Here is a 20,400-nt window from a genome sequence, read left to right on the forward strand (position 1 = left end):
CTCCAGGTCGCATGGATGAAACTTTGCAATCGGGTTTCAGGCCTGGTTTCCACACAGAAGTGGCCATAGCTGGCCTGATAGATGATAGAGGGAAAAAGAGCAGGGGGACCCCGTGATTCTCCTGGACTTCTCAGCAGCTGTTGAGACCATTCACCATGGCATCTTTCTAGATCAGCCATGTGATTTGGGAGTCGGGCTGGTACCAAACGGTAATTTAGATAACACCCTTAAAAATGTATGATGTATGTTTGAAGAATTATAAACTATTTTGAAAATAGTGGCAATGTACAATAAATAAAAAAACTACAACATTAAAACAGCAAAAATGCATTAAATCCTTTTTAAAGCCAACAGGAACAATATTCAGCAATAGGAATATATATAATAAATGAAACATTCTGCAGCTGAGGATCCATTATGCTCTCTCAATCAGTTTTCAAGTTGTGGAGCATTTGGAAGGTGTTTGTTGCAGTAGTTATGTAACTTAATTTTATTGCAGTTTATATTGTGAACTATCCTGGGATTTTTTTTAACGAAGTGGTTAAGGTGTTGGACTAGGACCTGGGAGACCACAGTTCGAATCCCCACACAGCCATGAAGCTCACTGGGTGACCTTGGGCCAGTCACTGCCTCTCCGCCTCGTGAAAACCCTCTTCGTAGGGTCGCCATAAGTCGGAATCGACTTGAAGGCAGTACATTAATTAGTATGCAAACACCTTTAAATAATAGCTTATTGAGCTAATAGTTTCCTCCCCCCCCTTCCCTCTTCAGGAGTTGGAGCTGAAGAACGAGCAGCATGAGAAGATCCTGCGCATCAAGACTGAGGAGATAGCAGCATTCCAAAGGAAGCGCAGGAGCGGCAGCAACGACTCCATGATCAGCCTGGAGCAGCAGCAGGTAAAGGCCAGCGGCTAACTTGCCTTTCAGCTTCAGCAGTGTGGGGCTGGGATGTGATATGACCCTGCAAAAGGGCAGAAGAGGTGGCAGTAAGATAGGATTTTTAAGGGTTTAAATTGTTTATTGGATTACAAGTTTGTTGTTTTAAAAAAAATTCAATCGTGTCTTGAAATTGGGGAAACGCAGTCAGACTAATAATCAGATCGTTGGGTCACTTAATTCCGTAATGTCTACACTGACTGGCAGCAATTGCCTAGGGTTTCAGACAGGAGTCTTTCTTTCCCAGACCTGCCTGAGGTCTTTTGTATGCCAAGCATGTGCTCTGCCACTGAAGTATGGCTCTTCCATGGGGCGGGGGCTCTTCCTAATGAAGGTTGATAAGTCATCTGCATAGCCCTGCTTCTGAAGCAAGTGGGAGAAGCAATTCATTTCTGGATACCCTTCATTCATTGGAGAGATTGAACGTTCACGGTAACTCCAACATCCCTGTCGCCTCCACCAGTTCCCGAGAGCGTGGTGGGGATGTTGTTTTTGGTGGTGGTGGTGGTGGTGGGAGGGACTCATGTTCATCTATCAGTGTGAATCCCTGTGACAGTCACCTCCTCTGCCCTGCCTTTCTATTAGAAAATTGAAGAGCAGAAGAAGTGGTTGGACCTAGAGATGGAAAAAGTCCTTGAGCAGCGCCGTGCCTTGGATGAGCTGGAAAATGAGCTGACCAAACGGGAAGCCATAGTAGCAAAGAAGGAAGCTCTCCTTCAGGAGAAGAACGGCCTTGAAAACAAGAGACTCCGCTCTAGCCAGGTAGGGCCTTAGCCTGGGAGGGCAGCCTCTTAGTTGTCTTCATCTCCTTTGCACTAAAAGTATAACACATCCCATTCTTAATCTGTTTTTCCTCCCTGGTAAGTATGTTGACAAATAAAATGTACCGTACAGTAACAAACAGAAAGTGCAAACAGAAAGAAGAAAAAAATAATTTATACCGAAATTAAAGCCCATTGAATTCAGGGAGATTTAATTCTAAGTAAACATTTATAGGACTGGGCTATATTGTAGTGGCTGAAATTCTTGGTATGAAACTTGCTGTTCCAATTAATTAGTGAAGCAAACTCTTTTCAAACTAAAACCTTTAAAAAATTCTGGCACCAACAAAGCCAAATGAGGAAATGTTGCTGTCATGATTGCATTCCATGTCCTGGACATCCAGTCAGTAACTGGGCTATGTGGACTTCTTTAATGGAAATTCTGTGCCAGTAAAAGCTTGGTTATGCAAATGTGCATAGGGTCTTTTTTGCACATTAACGGTATTTCTATGCTGCTTCATAACTAAAGTTCAGTGCAGAACCTGTGGTCCTCTCGATGTTGCTGGCACCAACTCCCATCACCCCAGCCAGCAAAGCCAATGGTCAGGGATGATGGGAGTTGTAGTCTAGCAACAACTGGAGGGGCATAACTTTCCCACCCTTGTTATTAAACAATAAAAAATGAAATACAATACAAAACACAGCATAGCTTAAGCAGTAAAACATGAACAAGTGTTATAACTTTAAAGGCCAAAACCTGAAAATTCATTAAGCCCTGAAAGACCAGGAAGGAAAAAGCCCTGTATTTGCCTGGCACAAAACAAAAACAAAGTAGGCACCAGGCCAACCCCTCTGGGGAGGACCTTCCCTAACCTGGTGTTATCACAGGAGAAGGCCCTCTCCCTCTTGTTGCCACCTGCCTGATCTCACTTGGTCATGGCCTTCAGAGAAGAGCCTCCAAAGATGACCTCAGTGACTAGATAGGAATATCTGTGAAGATGTACTTATCATGAGAGGAGAAAGGGGATGGATGGATGGTCACTGCCCTCTTATTTGGGAGGGCAAGGAGGCTTAGCTCTTGAAATGTTCTTAAGTGGATATGCTACTGTGTCTGCTTTGGGAGAGGAATCCTAATACTGGACATGCTTGCGGTGGCAGAATCTGGAACAATGCCTGTAAGACAGGGGGAGTAAGACATGCTTGTCCCTTTCCTTACACTGACTGCAGGAATGTGGGTAACACTCCTAGCCTATGTGGGTGACATCATGTAAAAGTCTCAGGGGGGTGGGGGTTAGGAAGCGGGCTAGGCAAGCCTATAGAACGGTGGTCAAAGGTTACTTTTATCAATTTTATTTTTCAAAATTGGAATGGAGGCTTTCATCCTCCACCACACAGAGGAGTCTGCAAACGTCTTGCATCTTGGGTGGAGAAAGGAAGAGCATCCGTAAGCTCTTATCTCCCTGTTTCAGGGATGTGATACCTGATGGAGGTCTTGAGAATCTTCTTGTATCCTGCTACTTATTTGTTTTTAAAAATATTTGTATACAGCTATTTCGTTAAAAACATCAAAGCAGTGTACAACACGTTAAAAACAACCACCACCATCGAATAAAAACATTTAAAAGACAAAAACAAATGTCAACTGTTGCAAAAAAAAAAGCATCTTCTTAATTGCCTGCATAAGCCTGGTGGAACAGAAAGGTTTTCAACAGGCACTAAAAAGTTAAAACAGCTGGAAGACAGTTTCTACCTCTTTCCTGCGGGGCCTTTGGCTGGTTGGCAGAGGGAGGCTGGAGGAAGTGAGGGAGTTGCTGTTCAGGAGGGCTGGGGAAGGTGCCGCTGGTGGTGTCCACCTAGCAGAATGAGGCCTGTGGCAGGGGACTCATTCCCATTACATTGTGAACTGGCTGGGTGGCAGGAGGGAGCCCCTGCTCATGTTCCCCTCTCGCAAGGGGAGAGCACAGGACTCCCTGCTGAATCCTGGCTACTCACATGAAGGCATAAGGTCGACTGAGGGGAGACGTTGTTCCCTCTTTGGATAAATAAACAGTCTCCAGACCTGGAGGAGGGGCCTATCAGTGCTAGCTGCCTTCCCTCAAGAAGAGAATTGGTTTATTCTGTGATAAAATATGGATTCCACCCCCACCCCCGCCCATAGAGCTAACCTATCCAAAGTAGGAACAACTATCTCAGTTTCCTCCTCTGAGGAATTAAAATCAAGCGATGGTTGATGAGTCACAAGGACAGAAGCTGCAATTGGCAGATTGCCCTTAGGTGCTGAATGTTCGTTAGGATCTTTCTCTCTCTCCGGCTCAGGCCTTGAATGATGACATCATGAGGGTGTCCAGCCGCCTGGAGTACCTGGAAAAGGAACTGATGCAGAAGAGTGGGCAGCTTTGCCACAGCAGCGGCCATGATCAACAGCAGATCCGGCAAGAAATTAACAACTTGCGTCAAGAAAAGGATCAATTGCTCAAACAAAGGCTGGAGATAGACAACAAGCTGCGCCAGGGCACCTTGCTGTCCCCAGAGGTTAACTGGCAGTTTTTTCTTTGTGTAGGCATAGTTGGATTTGCTAGAGGCTAGCAGAGCTATTGCAGTTTCTTTTTCTGTTGCTTCTGTAGTATGTTTGGAAAAACTCTTGCAAGAAATAGTGATCCACTTGTTACCTAAATCATGTTGCTTTCTCAGGTGTGACACCTGTGTTTTGAAGATGATCGATATAACTGAAGTACACTTTACAAAGGGCAGGCAGATCAGACTGTAAAACTGATCTTGTGCTGTACCATTCAAGACAGCTGGTGAAAGAATTACTTGATTGAATGCTGTGCTGTTTTAAAAAACCAAAAAAAACCAAAAACCCTTCCCCAACAGAGATGAACGTTCTAGGTTAGCAGTCTCCCTTGCATGTTTGTTCTGAGTGTAAAGAAACCCCACCCCAGTCTCAGTTGTTGGATGGAGGAGGCATTCCTGAGATAATCCTAATTAAGTCCTGATTATCTTTGAAATAAATATAGTTGTTTCAAATAGGAAAGGACAGTGCCACTGCTTAATAAAGTGGAAGAAATGAGGATTGAGGAAGGTGAGGGGGGAATCAAAGTGGAGTCACTGGGAGAACTAAGATGTGAATAGGGTGTCTGACTCCTGGAGCTTTGTCTGCAAGTGCCATCAGATCGAACTAAGTTCAGATTCCTGCTTGGTCAAGGACTTGATGGGTAGCTTTGGGCAAATCATGACCAGCCTTTGTACTCCAAATGGGAGTCACGCTAAACTGTGTTACAAGATCGTGAGAGCAGCTAAAAGTAAGGATTAGAACTCTCTTCACCCAACAGAACTGTAGATTATTACTTTCAAGCAAAAGTTTATCCTTTCCTTCTCAGAAGCAAATTCTCTTGCTTTCTTCAACTCCTTTCAGGAGGAACGGGTTCTTTTCCAGTTGGATGAAGCCATTGAGGCACTAGATGCTGCTATCGAGTACAAAAACGAGTCAATCACTTGCCGACAGCGTGTTCTGCGGTCCTCTGCCAGTCTCCTGTCCCAATGTGAGATGAACCTCATGGCCAAACTCAGCTACCTCTCATCCTCCGAGACCCGGGCACTGCTGTGCAAGTACTTTGATAAGGTAAGTGTCAAATTGTAGCTCTTCTCAGTGTAGCAACGCACTGTCCAGTATGAGGACGACAGAGCCCAGACTTAACCAGGGATGCAAAACCTTTTGCCAAAGTTAAAAGCCAGCTTGGAGGGGGAGAGGAGACCCAACTCCAGCTTTCAGAGTGAAGCTTCCTCAGTGGTTCTTAAAAACAACATATGATGCAGTAAATCTGCATCTGGACCGTACTGTTTTTATTTATTCATTATTAAATGTGCATCCCACTCTTCGTCCCAAAGGAAGCCATTTTGAAGCAGTAGATCATGCAGGTTGTGTCGGCTCGTAAGAAGACATCCCTGCACATAGAAGGCTAGGGTGTCAGGCTAGAACCCTTCTCCCTGGCATGCCTATTGTGTGAGATTTTTTTCCGTTTGTTTTGCATGGAGGAGCTTTCAGCCTGGTAGCCTCCACCTGCAGTGGTACAGTCCAGATCCAAATAAAATATCTGTGTGAGGTAGACTTAACCCAGCAACAAGGTAGAGTCATCTTTTTGACATCCATGTTTCCATGGGTACTGCATGCATACTGTAAGTACTTTCAGTTCTGTTAACAAGCTGATGATGCCTTGGTTGTGAGAAGACTCTTCATCAGAAAGTTAGTGGTGGGCTTGGTTTTGGCCAGGTGGTGACTCTGCGGGAGGATCAACACAGGCAGCACATTGCGGTTTCAGAACTGGAAATGCAGCTGGAGGAGCAGTTGCAGCTGGTGTTTTGGCTGGAAGTCGCTCTGGAGCGCCAGCGCTTGGAGATGGACCGCCAACTCACACTGCAGCAGAAAGAGCATGAGCAGAACATTCAGCTTCTGCTCCAGCAAAGCCGGGGTAAGAAAGGGCCTTTGTAGTTATCAGTCAATCACTTTGCGTACCTGAAAAATTCATTTGGGCAAAGCCTTCCAGCCCTTATTTAATTCCCTTCTCTCACACAGAGCACATGGAAGAGGGGCAGGCAAACAGCAGGCTTCAATACCAAGGAAGGATCCAGGCACTGGAAACAGAATTGGCCCATTACAAGAGGGTAAATCATGAGCTGACCCAAAGGCTGAGCATGAGCGATGTGGAGGGACAAGGCAGAGGTGAGGATAGTCTGTGCTATGGAGGCTTAGCCTTTTAATCATTACCATCGAGGACTGTTTCTGGTGTGACTGTTCTGCACAGCGGGCCAAGTTCATGTTTAAAAGGCAAAGCAGGGTAGTTGTGTCTCTATACTTTCAGTGAACATGATGCGTTAAGAGTACAGGTGGGGAACCTTTTTCATCTCAAGGGCCACATTCCAGTGGTGGGCGGGGTCAGAGGCAAAAATCAGCAGAGTAAGTTATGTAAATTTAACCTTAGTACAGTAGACTAGTTTCTGCACATATTCACACACCCCTTTCTATTCTCCATCTAGACAAGCAAAAGAATTCAAGGATGCATTCTAGCCAGGCAAACATTGGGTATGAAGCAGAGCCACTGAGGGCTGTGGCTTGGGGAGAGTGCAAAGGTCAAAGAAAGTGGCTTGCAGGGGTTGCATTCGGACCCCAGGCCGGAGGTTTCCCATCCCTGCCTTAGAGCTACAAAGCAACTACAGACTGATCCCTGCCCCTAAGAATCTCCCAGTCTAGAATGGGGAAAACAGGGATGTGGGTGAGAGATGAGAATAGGTAGAGATAAATGAAGGGGGGGGGTAATGTAGTTATGCCTACTTGATTACTGTTGAAAATTAGGACAAAGGGGATAAACTAAGGAGCCCTGCGGAAAATAAGGGGTTTGAGGAGGGCATTAAGGAAGAGATGGTATCTGAAGGGAAGTTGCTCAGACAGTGGCTTCACAAAAGGTAGGTCGTTTGGGACTCAATCTCAAAATGCTTTGAAATCATCTTTGCAAAGAGGCGTAGATTGATGTTGGGGGAGAACTGTAGCTCAGTGGCTAGAGCACATGTTCTGCATGAAAAAGGCTCAGCTTCAACCCCTGGTATCCCAGCTACAGGGAAAATATTAAATCAAAGCTACTTATTTAAATATTTATTTTCAGCACTGTATTATGAAAAACATTTATAGAGAAAAATGAGTTGAGTTCACTAGCATTGTTTATGAAGGTCAGTCCTAGGCCCAGGGCCTTGTTAACCTGTTTGATACCATTTTGACCAGAGACAAATTAACTCTCTGCCACCAGTAAAAAAAAATCAGGGCAGGGTCAAGTGCAGATATTCTTGACTGCTGCACACCTTTTCTACTGACCACCTGAATGGAACTTGCAGAACAGCAGTGTACAGACTTCAGGCTTCCAGAATCTACTTTGCATTTTTTATTAGCATCCTAAGATCCACACACCACTCTAAGTGCTAAAGACATGCAATAAAAATCAGACATCTTAAGCCCAAGAATCTGCTTAGTGCACCAGAATGGAATGGTGCTCATAATCATTAGAAATAAAGATCCATTCCTGGCTAGCCCAAGCTCCCTTCACTTCAATAATTTAATTTGAGTATGAATTATTTAATAGTAGTGACAAAATAAGTGATAGTCAGAAATGCTTGATCTACTTCAAATCACCTAGAAATCTCAGTCTACATTTTGCCCACTTCTGGTGTAGACAATATAGCCAGATGGACCAAGGGTTTGACTTTGTGTAAGGTAGCATCTTGTGTTTTAGGATAGCAGGCCCTCTTCACAGGAGTGTTATTTTTCCTTACAGGGGCTTAGCAATTTTTTTTTGTCTAAAATGTCTCTTCTTTTATAGGCATGGAAAGAATCACGTATGTGGCTGGGGACAGACCTGGTTCAATTAGAAAACATGGTGACTTTAGCAATAATAGCACGTTGGAACCCATGCAGATGGCAGCCTCTGAAAGAAGCCATAGAAATGGGGAGGAAGCCAGGGATTTGGTCCATGCAGCCTTACCATCTACCTGGAGACGCTCTTCACTGTCCAGCGCCAACACTTTGGTACCAGAAGAGTTTTGCCAGAAAGAAGCAGACTTTTTATCCAGAGGTGGCCAGCTTAAGGAAGTATCCCTGCCACTGAACCTAGCTCCTCTTCTGAAGTCCCACGTGGAGCTATATAGGACTGGGCTGACATTCCCGGAAATCATTGATGTCAGGAAAAACCCATTCTAGACACTAGCTTCTGCCTGCTGCTCTTGCTCAAAGCTTGGGAGTAGAAAGTATTGTGTATAGAACACCTACAATGTATTATTACAAGCTTACTAAAATGGTCATTGATGGCTATGCTGAATTTAAAGGTGCAAATGTCTTCTTAGTTCAAGTTTTATTTGGGGTAACAAAGCAAACATGGCAGGCTTTTTTTTCCTGCAGCACCCTTGGTGTTTAGCTGTAGTACGTCCCACAGGTAAGACCACTAAAAAGCCGCCTCTTTGGAGGTAGTAAAGTCAGAAGGATGCCTAGAAACATGTAAATATTTTAACTAGCCTTTTATACGGTAGCTTCTAATAAACCACAGCAACTTTTGTGTAAGAGTCTGTAATGTTTTATTTTCTTCCTGTTCACACCTTAACCCCCAAACGTACTATTTTTATTCTTTTCCTAGTACTAGCCAAGGACCATACTGGGCCCAATACAAGTTTAGAGCATACACTCATGCAACTTCCAGTTTGTTCTATGGCTGGGACTTAATAAATACTGGTTTGATATGTCATTAAAAAGATGGTAAGTTGTCAGGGGTTTTTTAGCTGGTACATGAAACAGGCATTCAGCTCCTGAATATATAGCCAGCACAGATACAGAAAGTCCTTTCAGTACCATGAAAGCAATTTATCAGATCACATTAATTTATTTTACAAAAGAACTTTTAAAAAGTGGTCATTTTCACCTGCTCTCAATTTATATCCTTTAGGGCCAAATCCTTGGGAGGAGCCCTATGAGAGCACACAGGCAGCTTTTCCTCATGCCCAGTGCCACCTTGCTCCCTCTTCTGGCCGGTTCTAGCACTGCTTAAAATGCAGGAATTTCCGAGGCAGCTGTCGTGGCTGGCAATATTATCCTGGTTTTGGTTGTAAAGTTGTCCAAAACAGCTTTGTCATCTGGCTCCCAAGCAACCTCACCATCTTTTTCCAATGTTCAACTGAGCAACCTTTTCCTTGAGTAAGTCCTCCTGACAGACTGCTGTCTGATGGCTGCACTGTGAAACGGAGATAAGTCTTCATTTACAGATCCAAATGCATCAGTGGTGTCTCCTATGCAGGAAATAAAGAGTATAAATACTTCCAGCAGGCATACTGATGACAGAGGCAGATCAGGCTTCTTTCAAACAGGCAAACTGCTCTTACCTGTGCGACATTTTCTCAGGGATGTGGTGTGGCCTTGATACAGCAGTGGAGACTGTGTCAGTGCCAGAAGGCCAGTAGAAGAGATCATGGACTTTCCTGAAGAGTTTGGTGGAGTCAAGCCTAGGGGAAGCAGGGAAAGATATTAGGCAGGAGCCTTAGCCAGAGGTTCCAACTCCACTGGTAGCTATGTAATGTCCATGTGGGCCACATGGCAAAAATAGGGCTTCAAATTTTAAGATCAACCAACTAAAACCTAACTGGGGAGGGTACATTTTAAGTTCAGGAGGCTATGTGCAAAAGGCTCACTTATTTGTGGCACTGGTTGTGTTGCATAACTAGAAAATAAAGCAAAATATTAGATGCTGTGTCTCGGATTCCCTTTGAACAGCAAGTGGAACCTTCTGCTTATTAAATTGCAAATTACTGAAGGAAATGTAAGGTTAAGGTATTTAAAAAAGGGACTGACAGACATTTTAGTAGCATACAAATAGATTGTTGTAGTCAGTCACCTGCCTTTAACATTAACAGAGCAATCTACGCATATTTACTCAGAAGTCCCACTGTGTTCAATGGACTCTACTTCCAATCAAATGTGCATAGGATTGCATCCTAAAAATATTTAATCCGTAGGGTCGCCATAAGTCGTAATCAACTTGAAGGCACATAACAAACAACGATAGCCCTTGAAACAAAATTTGTGTTAATTGTTGCTCCAGAACTGCCATGAGACAAGAAACAAGAGTGAGCTTATTAGGGTAGCGATCTTTTTTTCGTTACCCTGTAAATTGCAGTGCAGATTAATGGGGCTGCTTGAATTAGGCACAATAGTGAGAGTAGGAGTAATACATAAGTTGGAAGATGCACAGAATCGAAGCTGGAGGAGATCAAAGTTCTCATTCGATACAATTCTCAAAAGGCTACCATACCACAATCAAACAGGTATGCTGTTGCATGGTTCCTGCATTAGAGATTTATTTATTTTAAATAAACTGAGCTTTGATGTTTGTATAGGGCTGGTGAGCAGGCAGTTCTAGGGGCACTAAGGGAGATGGAAGAACACTTGGCTGGATCCTTTTATTCTTGCTGGTTCCTTTTGGTATCCTCAATTCCCCTCAACACAGCTACATTTCAGTCCAAAAGTACCTGAAAAACAAAAGACCTCTTCCTCCTCCAGGATTGTCTTGTTTAAGGACACCATCCCTTTTCCTGTGCTCAGCAGTTCTGCTGAATAAACTGCCACATCTGGATTCTCTCTCTTTGGGCAGTGCCTTTTCTTCACTTCCTGGCTGCCTTCCTCCTCAGGAGACATGTGATCAAAGGGCCTTTTTCTGAACTTTAGGCCAGACATCCCTCTGCAGATGCTCTCATCTCCACTGGGCTCTGCATCGCTGCAAGGCGACTGGTCTTGAAGCCTATAAACTCCTTCAAGTTCAAAGTCCCCCAAGAGCAATGCTTTGCTGCCGCTGAGACATTCAGAAGTTCTTGTTCCACCTGCGTCACAGGCTGGCGTTTCCCCAGCAGAGTCCATGTGCCTTTCGCTTTTGCTGCAGCCAGCAGTGGCCCTTTTTCTCCGTGGCCAGGCCTTGATCGCTTCAGGGGTCACTTTTCCTTTATTCTTTGGAGAAGGTGTCCAGCGAATGCCAGCATTGCCCTGAGGTGGGGAAGCAGTGTAGGAGATGCAGCGAGTTGGAGTGTATGATTGGCAAATATAGGTCTGCCCGCCACTCCCTAACTTCCCAGGGGTACTTTGGGCAGAGCGATTACAGGATGGCGAGATGGACACAGATTCTGGTTTCCCTGAGTGCCTACTGCAGCAGGACATGGAAAGATCCCCCGTTGCAGGATCACTTTCCACGCTTTTGGGTTTTCCAGGCTGTGGTTCCAAAGCTGGCCCAGAGCCAACCCTTTTGATTCGGAGCTTTGGCAGGCCAGAAGCTTGCATCTCAAGCTCAACCTCATAGGTTGGAGGACTAGTTGCTGAAGGCAGTGCATGAGCAGTCCAAGGTGCACTGAACGTTGCCATCTTTTCAGGTTTCCCTAGCCGTGCTGCAGCCTCCCGCTGCCTTCTGTCTGGAGTGTGACGCAACGCATAGGCACAAGAGCCAGACTTCGGGGTTGCAGGCAAGGAGACCTGATCACACCTAGAAGGGCTCTGGAAGAGCAGATGCTGCAAACCTGTTGCCTTTTCTCCTGGTAAAACTCTGTCTTGTAATGAGTCTGGTCCTTGTTCTTCCTGGGAACTACCTGTGACTGACTCACTGATTAAAGAATAAGGATCCAGGCGCTCACATACTACTATCGCATCTGGAAAAAGCACATGATCTTTAGTGGAGAACTCGGGAGGCAAGTGTCTTTCTACACTCCTCTTACTTGGAGTCATCACTCTGTGTGCCTGTCTCCGCACCAAGGATTTGTTCTCTGTAATCTCAGCTTTGCAGAATGGGTTGGTTTTAGCAAAAAGACTAGAGATGGTACTGCAGTGATGCTCCTCCTCATTTCTGTACCGGCTCCAATGCTCTTCAGGTGGGCAGGAAGGGGATTGGGGGGCTTTGGTTGGGGAGATGTTTGTGACACTCTGAGGTTTCAAAGGAGACCCATTCAGTTCTCGAGTCCCAGCAGGGGACAGCGTGCATGCGGCTATGGCATTTAAGGATGGATTACAAGGTGGTGAGCTAACAGCAGGCAGCAACGCTGAATGAACTTGCGGGGAAAAGGCTTCCGTGCATTTGGCATTCTTTGGACTCAAAGACTCTTCTGAGAGTTCACCTTGGAATATTGTGGGTCTTACTTCTGACAGCATGGAGTTCAATTCCAACGGTAAATGTGACTCTGGATCTGTTACTTGTTTTGCCTCAAGAGTCTGTTTCTGAGTAGAAGCTGGAGAGGCAATTTTCTGGGCGACTCTCAAGGAACGCCTTGGGGACTGTAGCTCTGAGAGTGCCTTTCCTGGGGATGGAGGACATGTCACAACCAGAACATCTGCTGAATTGGAGCCACTTGCGGGCGAAACAAATACATCATCAAGAACCTCATCTCTTTCCTGTTTTCTTTCAGTTTGTAACTGTGCTGGCTTGTAAGGGGAAGAAAATCTTTCCTTCAGCAGAGCTGTCTGTGCCAAACAATCCCCTTTCTTTTCAGAGGGTTCAGGCAAGGACTTGCTCTTCTGTCTACGAGGGGAGAAGAGATTTTCCAAACTCTTTGCTGCAGTGTGCTTTGGAGCTGGGGTTTTCCGAGGAGTGTGCTGGATCTTCTCCCAAGGAGATCTCGCTGGTGTATTATGGGGAGGACTAAAGAGCCTCTGGGAAGACCGAAGGGATGTTTTTCTTGGTGTCTGTAGCAGAAAAGTGAGAATGAATAACTCTTTTTGGCAGGAATAAAATAACAGACTATGTACTGAGCTTAATGCTGTTTCTAGTTATGGCATCACCAATGCATCTGACTAAAGGAAATTACGTATTAAGCTGTGCACTGGAAGAGAGCTTAACAAAGCACATAGATCAGATACATAGATATGGATAGACACATCGAGGTGACAATTTTACCTGATGAACAAGCTCGCTGGAGGCGACAGATTTCCTTCTTGTTCTGGGCGAGTCCCTCCCTGCAGAACTGAGCACATCATGAACAGCTCCAAAGAGAAGGCTCTTAGGGGACTGAATAGCTTTTTTCACAGGAGTCGCCAAGCCTATAAAACAAAAAGGTAGCAAGTGGTTCAGACAGGCACTAACTGGCATCAGCTGCTGTAGCCTCAAGCTCTTTGGGCAGGTGTGTTTGCTGGCTATCCACGTTTTCAATCCCATGTTAGAAAATACGGAGAAATTTGGGTCAGCTGAACTAGTAACAAAGGACCCAAACATTCTTAACTTGTAGGTGACTAACAAGATCTACATGTTACCACACTGATAAGAGACCCTAGTCTGTAAACCTCGGTCTCCGCTAAAGAGTGACAAAAGCAGCAGGAGAGATATGATTTCCAGACTAATTTTTTAAATGCCTAACCCCTACATAACACTGAACTTTTCAAACTCCTCAGTTAGCATCTAATTTGAAAACTCACAAGAGAACTGGCTAATTCCCCCCCCTTGTCTTGATATTAGTTTTTTGACGTGAAGAATAGCATCTGAAAGAAGGGATGCAGCATGCTGACCACACATTCCTATGTGTTGCTTAACGAGTCAAAAACAGCCTTATTTGAGAAATGAGCCAGTATCCCTGCCCCCCCCCCGCCATTTTGATGGGAAAAGATCAGGGAGCTTGAACACCCAGCAGATGTAGATTAACATTCACTTTGCCTCTGGCTGAAGCCTCATATGTCTTCAGCCAGTTTGTAATCAGTTCCTGGAACCAAAAGCAATCCCTCACTTCCATACCGATTGAATTTTACCTGGTACTTCTAGATGTACAGACTGCACTTGCTGTACATTCTTATTAGGTGGCAAGCAGTGGAAGGGACCAGAGAGCATTCTATCCTGTAACAGTTGCTTGATCCGTGGACTTCTTCTTAAGCCACCTTTGGGGGTTGGGGAGGAGAAACAAGGTTGTCTTACACTCACAGCCACATGATATCAATTCTGTGTCACTAATAAAGGAGAAATCTGGGAACTGGTTCCCCAGCTCAGCATATGGAGCAATAGTTAAAACTCAGGTAAGATTTCTGATGATATTCCCTTTCCATTCACATTCATAATTTTTTGATCCTCAAAAAGGAATAGCGCCAAATACATCATTAATAGCAACAACTTTTTTTTTGTCCTGACCAGCTAAGCTAGCTAGGCTAATTGTAGACTAGGGATGGGAAACCTGAGGCCATCCAGATATTATTGTACTCTAGCTCCTATCAGCCCCACCCTGGCTTGCCAATGGTCAGAGATTATGGAAGTTGTAGTCCAGCAACATCTGATAAGCCAAATGTTCTCCATCTGTAGTGCAAATCACACCTGTGTCCTTGTCATATGAAAGTAGAATAGGTGTGAGGAACCTTTGACCCTCCAGATGCTGCTGAACAACAACTGTCATCATCTGGAGGACCATGTGTTCCCCATACCTGATGCAAACTGTTCGGAACTCCTTGAAAGAAAGGCAGGATAAAAATGAAATAATAATCATAGAATTGTTGCCACCTTCTGCTCTGTTGTCAAGTGGATTTAAGTTATAGTCAAGTGACCAGCTGGACTCAGCCAAACATGCAAATAAATATGCTCACTCAAAACCAATACCTACAGTTTAAGGTTTTTTCAGGAGATTCTTCTACGATGTCAACTTCAGATTCGGGATTTGAACTCCTATAAAAAAACATTGCTTTAGAAACTCAAACACAACGACAAAACAGCATCTGGTGTAGGAAACTACAAGAGTTCCGCTTTCTACCAAAGTGAAAATAGTAAGTAGTCTGATCAGCGAGTCTTCACTCACCGGCCTTTGATCTGCTTGTGGAGCAGCCTCCTGGAGATCTGCTTGTGCAACGGTGTTTCTGCAACACTCTTGGTCAGTAGCTTGAGATTGTCTAAACGCAATCAAAGAATTAAGTCTTGCAAGGCCTGTGCTGCGCGAGTCAGGCCAAGGTATACTATGGCACTTTATTGTTTAGCCCAAGTTCAGAAGCAAGCACTCAGCTTGCATTGCCAACAGTTCCTGCTCCCCTCCGTTATAACAGCCACCTTCCTAAGTTTTCTTAAGACTTCAATCTTTCCCTTCACATAACTTCCAGGATATCATTTGTATTGCTCTAGGAGTAGAAATCCTCCTGGCTCCATTGCACATTTGCTGCTTCCCACTGCGGCCATCTTCCCCAGACTTCCATACTTTCCTACTTGTTCCTGTCCCCTACCCATCCTACATAAGGCGGCACAAGCAGTGCAGGTCAAACAGCCTCCCATGTTCTCATCACATGTGTAGGTCAAGGTTCCACCCAGAAATCTAGCAAGATCTTCCGCTGAATATAGTAGCTGGGAGTCACAAGTGGGGAGAGTGCTGATGGCCTGTTTGTGGGCTTTCCAGAGGCATCTGTCTGGCAGCTGTGAGAACAGGATGCTAGACTAGATGGGCCTGGAGGGCTTTTCTTATGTTCTTAATTTGCAACTGACCATACCCCCCCAATGTCTTGCTAGAAGCGAATTATCTCCAGCTAACACAGCATGCTACAGTTTGTTTTCCTGGTCCCATGTCCATGTCCATGACAACTGCAGCAAAGTTTATGCCCAGCTGCTATTAAGAGTAGGAGTTCTTTGGGAAACAAACTTGGGGGGTGCTTTGCCTTCACTTCAGCAATTTTTAAAAAGAAAAAGACAATAACTAGTTTTCAGAATTGTGGAATACAAAAGAACAGCGCTGGCCAGCAAAATACTCATTTAAGGAATCTCTCACCTCTAGTGCACTCATTAACTCGGTTCTGTGTGTTTTTCAAACCTTCCAAAACTGATACCGACTGGCTTCGAGGAATCTTTGTTAGGGATCTTTTGCCTTCATTGAAGAGGTTCCTTCGCACCTTTGTCGTTTCTAGAAGCATCAATAAAGCAAAGACAAACGGATTTTTGTGCAAGTAAGGCAGATAAAATCAACGCCCTGGAGAAAATACCTTTTCAAGCTGTTCTCAAGAACTCAAGGGTCATATTCTATTTACACTCAATACTTTTTTAAATCCTGAAGAGCCAACATGATATGAAATGTAGAAGGCCCAGAATATGCACCACATAGAGCCCAGATGCACTGCTGTAGACTTGAACCATGTATCCTATAGAACGCAATGGAAGCATCACTGTTTAAAGCAAAAATGAATGGCAACTCTCTCCACAGATTCCAGAAAACTTTATACTATCCCTATCTGGACAGGGATAACCTGGCTTCAGTTGTCCATGCTCTGGTAACCTCTAAATTAGATTACTGCAATGCAATCTACGTGGGGCTGCCTTTGAAGACGGTTCAGAAACTGCAGCTTGTGCAAAATGCAGCAGCCAGATTGGTAGCAGGGACAAGACGATTCAAACATATAAAACCGATTCTGGCCTGCTTGCACTGGCTGCCTTTATGTTTCCGAGATTGATTCAAGGTGCTGGTATTGACCTATAAAGCCTTACACGGCTTGGGACCACAATACCTGATGGAACGCCTCTCCCGATCCTAACCCACCTGTACACTACGTTCAAGATCAAAGGCCCTCTTCCGGGTGCCCACTCCGAGGGAAGCTCGGAGAATGGCAACAAGGGAGAGGGCCATCTCAGTGGTGGCCCCCAAATTATGGAATGATCTTCCTGATGAGGTGCACCTGGCGCCAACACTGTTATCTTTTTGGTGCCAGGTCAAGACTTTCCTCTTCTCCCAGGCATTTTAGCATGTGTTCTATATTGTTTTAAATTTTTAAATTGTGTTTTAAATTGTTTTTTAAAAGTTGTATTTTAAACTGTATTTGTTTTTAGTTATTGTAAATCGCCCAGAGAGCTTCGGCTATGGGGCGGTATACAAGTTTAATAAAATAAATGAATACTTCACAATTTCATACCCTCAATTCACTGATATATTAAGTGGAGCGTTTCCAGTAGACATTAGGGATATTGGAGATAAAAGCAAATTTAATGGCATTCACTGGCAGGAAAAAAGAACTGATGCTCTGGGGGAGAGGTACTAGATAGCGTCCTGTGGAGTGTTAAGTTTTTTCCTGCCTCGAACAACAGGAAGAACTCATTACCCATTTGGAGGGATCTTAGTACCCACTGGAATATGAATATTCTTTAAATAAAATAAAATGGCATGAGCGTAAAATGATCTGTTGACTGTAATAACATTTGATTTTATTTGAGCGCAAAATGCAGAAGGAAGGAAGACTTAAATCATTCTGCCCCCTCAAATACGTTGTAAGATAGCAATATTTCTAGTGCTTCTCCTACAGCTCACTAATTAAGTTGCTGGGGTGGGGAGGAAAGAGAAAAAGAAAAGCAACTTAAAAAAAGAGGATCTCAACACAGGACTGTATCCCCATAAAACTAGATAGCATCCACCACAAGATTTTTTTCTGACCCTGGTTTGGATCTTGGAAAACAGCTTTCCTTGACCTAAAATGCTTCAAAGGCTGGCCAGTTTGGCTTGGCGTCATCTCAGTGGGCTTCATTTCTCCCCACCCCCATTTCACTGTTGGAAAATAAAAAAATGGTAGTAACTTTTTTCCCTTTGGACTGAAGTGGATGAAATTTATCTGCATGCTAACCCCTCCAGAGTGGATATAGCATGGGCACCTTAAAATGGCTAACTTTATTTTTGAACATGAGATTTGCAGGTAGATCCATACCCTTCCAAGGGCACAGATCCTGCCAAATTTCTGAAAGATAGCTGAATTGATTACAGTTTTGAGGTGAGTAAAAGGGCAATGTTAATCTCTCCTAGCGTATTGTGGTCAACTGGTCTGAAAATTGCGGACACAATAAAAGTGACCTTGGGTAAGAAACCTGCCAAACTGCAGACTAATCAGTTTAGGGGCTTTCATGCTAGGCACGTTTAAAACTGGTTTTTTTTTGGGGGGGGGGGAAGAAGAACTAAAACAGATTCACTTTCTGTGTAAAATCAATCCCTCCATTTACAAGTTCAACCTGTCAGTTGCAATGGAGAGCTCCCTCCAGCCTCTCTACCCTGCGGTGTTTGCTCTCCTTTCCCTCGTCACTCCACCTCACAACATTATTCATTATATACTAAGCTTTGAGACATTACTTTTGCTTTTAGCAGACTCTGGTCTGCAGCATTTTTTTTTATGTCTGGATCACCAAGAAGCCAAAATACACTTCAGGTATCCTCAGTTCAACTTGTGCCACCTAATACAGATCTTGCTTTGCCTCTGACACACCCAACATCTCTCCAAGGCACTCCACTTCTGTTCAGGATTTGTCTGAATCCGATTCACACCTCTACCATCTAATCTCTATGAAGAAAAGAAAGCCTACCTTGAACTGTCATTTTCTGTACAGCTGGTGCTGATCTCACATCGAGGCATGCACGCGAGTTGTCCTAAATTATTAGAATATGGTATAAGAAAGATTTCAAAGATACACTTATAGGCATTAATAGGAAAACTAATTCTGGAAATGAAAATCCATTTATATGGAAAAGGACTTTCCTTAGTTCCACTGGAAATTAGAGGAACTGCTTTCTATGTAAATATGTTTAATATCACAATCTAAAAAAAGACCTTTCTTTATGTAACCAAGAGGCAAACAGACACACGGGTTTCATGGCTGCTACATGCATTTTCTGGCAAAATTGACAAGGTTAGGTTTTCCAAAGAGATCTTGCATCTCACAGGCTCTCCAGAAAAACCCTTTTACCTTCCTAGTATGGTGTTTGGGCACTTGAGGAATCTCTATTTGGCGTACATTCTGTGATGCTTCCGTTACACTTCGGTGTCTGGCCAACATATTCTTTCTAGAAGTACAAAACAAAATTTTAAGCAAGCCACACAATTACATTTCAACTATGATTTTAGAAGTAGGGCTTTGTATGTGGCCACCTTGTAATAAGGCTCATTAATTTTTACTTGAGCTGACATTCTCCCATACTCTCCTCAAGGTGCTGGGACCAACAGCAAGCCCACTTGCCCAACGCTGATCCACCTTTGAAGTTTTTCCCATATTCATGATCATATTCTGAAGGAATTTCCTTAGTTGGACAGAAAGCGCATCCTAAGCTAATTTTAATTCAATACTATTTGCTCCCTATTCTGAAATACAACCACCTTTTCTTGGCAGATCTGGTGCGTAGTTCTTCCAGTTGTTCTGCATCAGTGCTTAAGGAAGCTGTTCTGGGAACTGGAACTGAGGACGCAGAAGCAGGAAGGGATGTGGTTTGGCTCTCCTGACTGATGGAATCATCACTGAAGAAGTCTGCTGGCAAGACAGAGGCCAGCTTTGGGGGAATCTGTGTCCCCAGACTGTAGTATAAATCCCCAAGGGTCTTTGGCATAGATTCCAGATACCTACAAGACAGCATAACGTGAGTAAGCATTAGATATGCTAGTGCCAAGAAGTCTAACCTTTGTGAGATTTCATTACCAGATTCTGTACCTAACTTACTATGAAACTTTGCCTGTGTTTCAGTTGGAGATGGGGTAGGTAGTTATGGCAATTACAAAAAAACGCACCAGTCTGCCATAAGAACCAATACAGAAGGTATGTTCACTCATTACCTTTGTAAGACCAGTCCAATTACCCATCTTTCAGTAAACCCAACTGGGTTGTGCTTGCCCCATTTGGCGATTTAGCACAGTCAGAAAGGTTTCATCCAACTACATCTTCATCTGAGCAAGTGAAATACTTGCTGTGCCTTCAGTGGATTAATCATCAGCATGTTTATAAAACGTAGGACCCACTGAAATCAATGGATTTCCAGATACCTACAGCTAGGGTCAGTACTCAGTAAGCTGCAAGCTATTGCAAGTCTGAATCGGACACCCAAAGCAATACTCCAGCAGACAGCGTTATATGTTGCCAGGCTTATACAGACAATTAAAGCCTTCTCAGTGGTGGCCCCCAAATTATGGAATGATCTCCCTGACAAGGTGCACCTGACGCCAACACTGTTATCTTTTCGGTGCCAGGGCAAGACTTTCCTCTTCTCCCAGGCATTTTTAACAGCATTTGAATAGCACATTTTAAACTTGCCTATTGATTATGGGTTTTAATTTGGTATGGTTTTAAATTTGTATACTTGTTTTTGTTTTTAATTGTTGTAAATCGCCCAGAGAGCTTTGGCTATGAGGCAATATATAAATGTAATCAATCAATCAATCAATCAATCAATCAATCAATCAAGAAAG

General features: G+C 43.9%; 2 protein-coding genes across 9 annotated transcripts in view; one reads left to right on the forward strand and one right to left on the reverse strand.

Annotated features, from left to right (window-relative positions):
* The window catches only part of KIF7 (kinesin family member 7), a 28,100-nt gene extending 19,287 nt beyond the window's left edge, over positions 1–8,813 (forward strand). For 6 of the 7 annotated variants that reach the window (XM_061595922.1, XM_061595917.1, XM_061595921.1 and 3 more), the window contains 7 exons: positions 772–897; positions 1,522–1,698; positions 4,014–4,229; positions 5,113–5,319; positions 5,968–6,166; positions 6,271–6,417; positions 8,063–8,813. In XM_061595922.1, coding sequence (XP_061451906.1) covers positions 772–897; positions 1,522–1,698; positions 4,014–4,229; positions 5,113–5,319; positions 5,968–6,166; positions 6,271–6,417; positions 8,063–8,439 — 1,449 coding nt within the window. In that variant the 3' untranslated portion in view covers positions 8,440–8,813. The remainder of the gene's footprint in view (positions 1–771; positions 898–1,521; positions 1,699–4,013; positions 4,230–5,112; positions 5,320–5,967; positions 6,167–6,270; positions 6,418–8,062) is intronic. The other variant, XM_061595923.1, reaches the window with a different exon arrangement.
* A 276-nt stretch (positions 8,814–9,089) lies between these two features.
* Positions 9,090–20,400, reverse strand: part of TICRR (TOPBP1 interacting checkpoint and replication regulator) — a 28,844-nt gene continuing 17,533 nt past the window's right edge. For both annotated transcript variants that reach the window (XM_061595915.1, XM_061595916.1), the window contains exons 13-23: positions 19,321–19,560; positions 18,914–19,010; positions 18,533–18,596; positions 15,972–16,103; positions 15,021–15,111; positions 14,829–14,890; positions 13,993–14,118; positions 13,151–13,293; positions 10,752–12,939; positions 9,609–9,728; positions 9,090–9,515 (exon numbers count right to left, since the gene is read on the reverse strand). In XM_061595915.1, the coding sequence (XP_061451899.1) occupies positions 9,400–9,515; positions 9,609–9,728; positions 10,752–12,939; positions 13,151–13,293; positions 13,993–14,118; positions 14,829–14,890; positions 15,021–15,111; positions 15,972–16,103; positions 18,533–18,596; positions 18,914–19,010; positions 19,321–19,560 (3,379 nt within the window). In that variant the 3' untranslated portion in view covers positions 9,090–9,399. The remainder of the gene's footprint in view (positions 9,516–9,608; positions 9,729–10,751; positions 12,940–13,150; positions 13,294–13,992; positions 14,119–14,828; positions 14,891–15,020; positions 15,112–15,971; positions 16,104–18,532; positions 18,597–18,913; positions 19,011–19,320; positions 19,561–20,400) is intronic.

The sequence above is a fragment of the Rhineura floridana genome, chromosome 14 (assembly GCF_030035675.1).
Source record: "Rhineura floridana isolate rRhiFlo1 chromosome 14, rRhiFlo1.hap2, whole genome shotgun sequence".
Classification (NCBI taxonomy): Eukaryota; Metazoa; Chordata; class Lepidosauria; order Squamata; family Rhineuridae; genus Rhineura; species Rhineura floridana.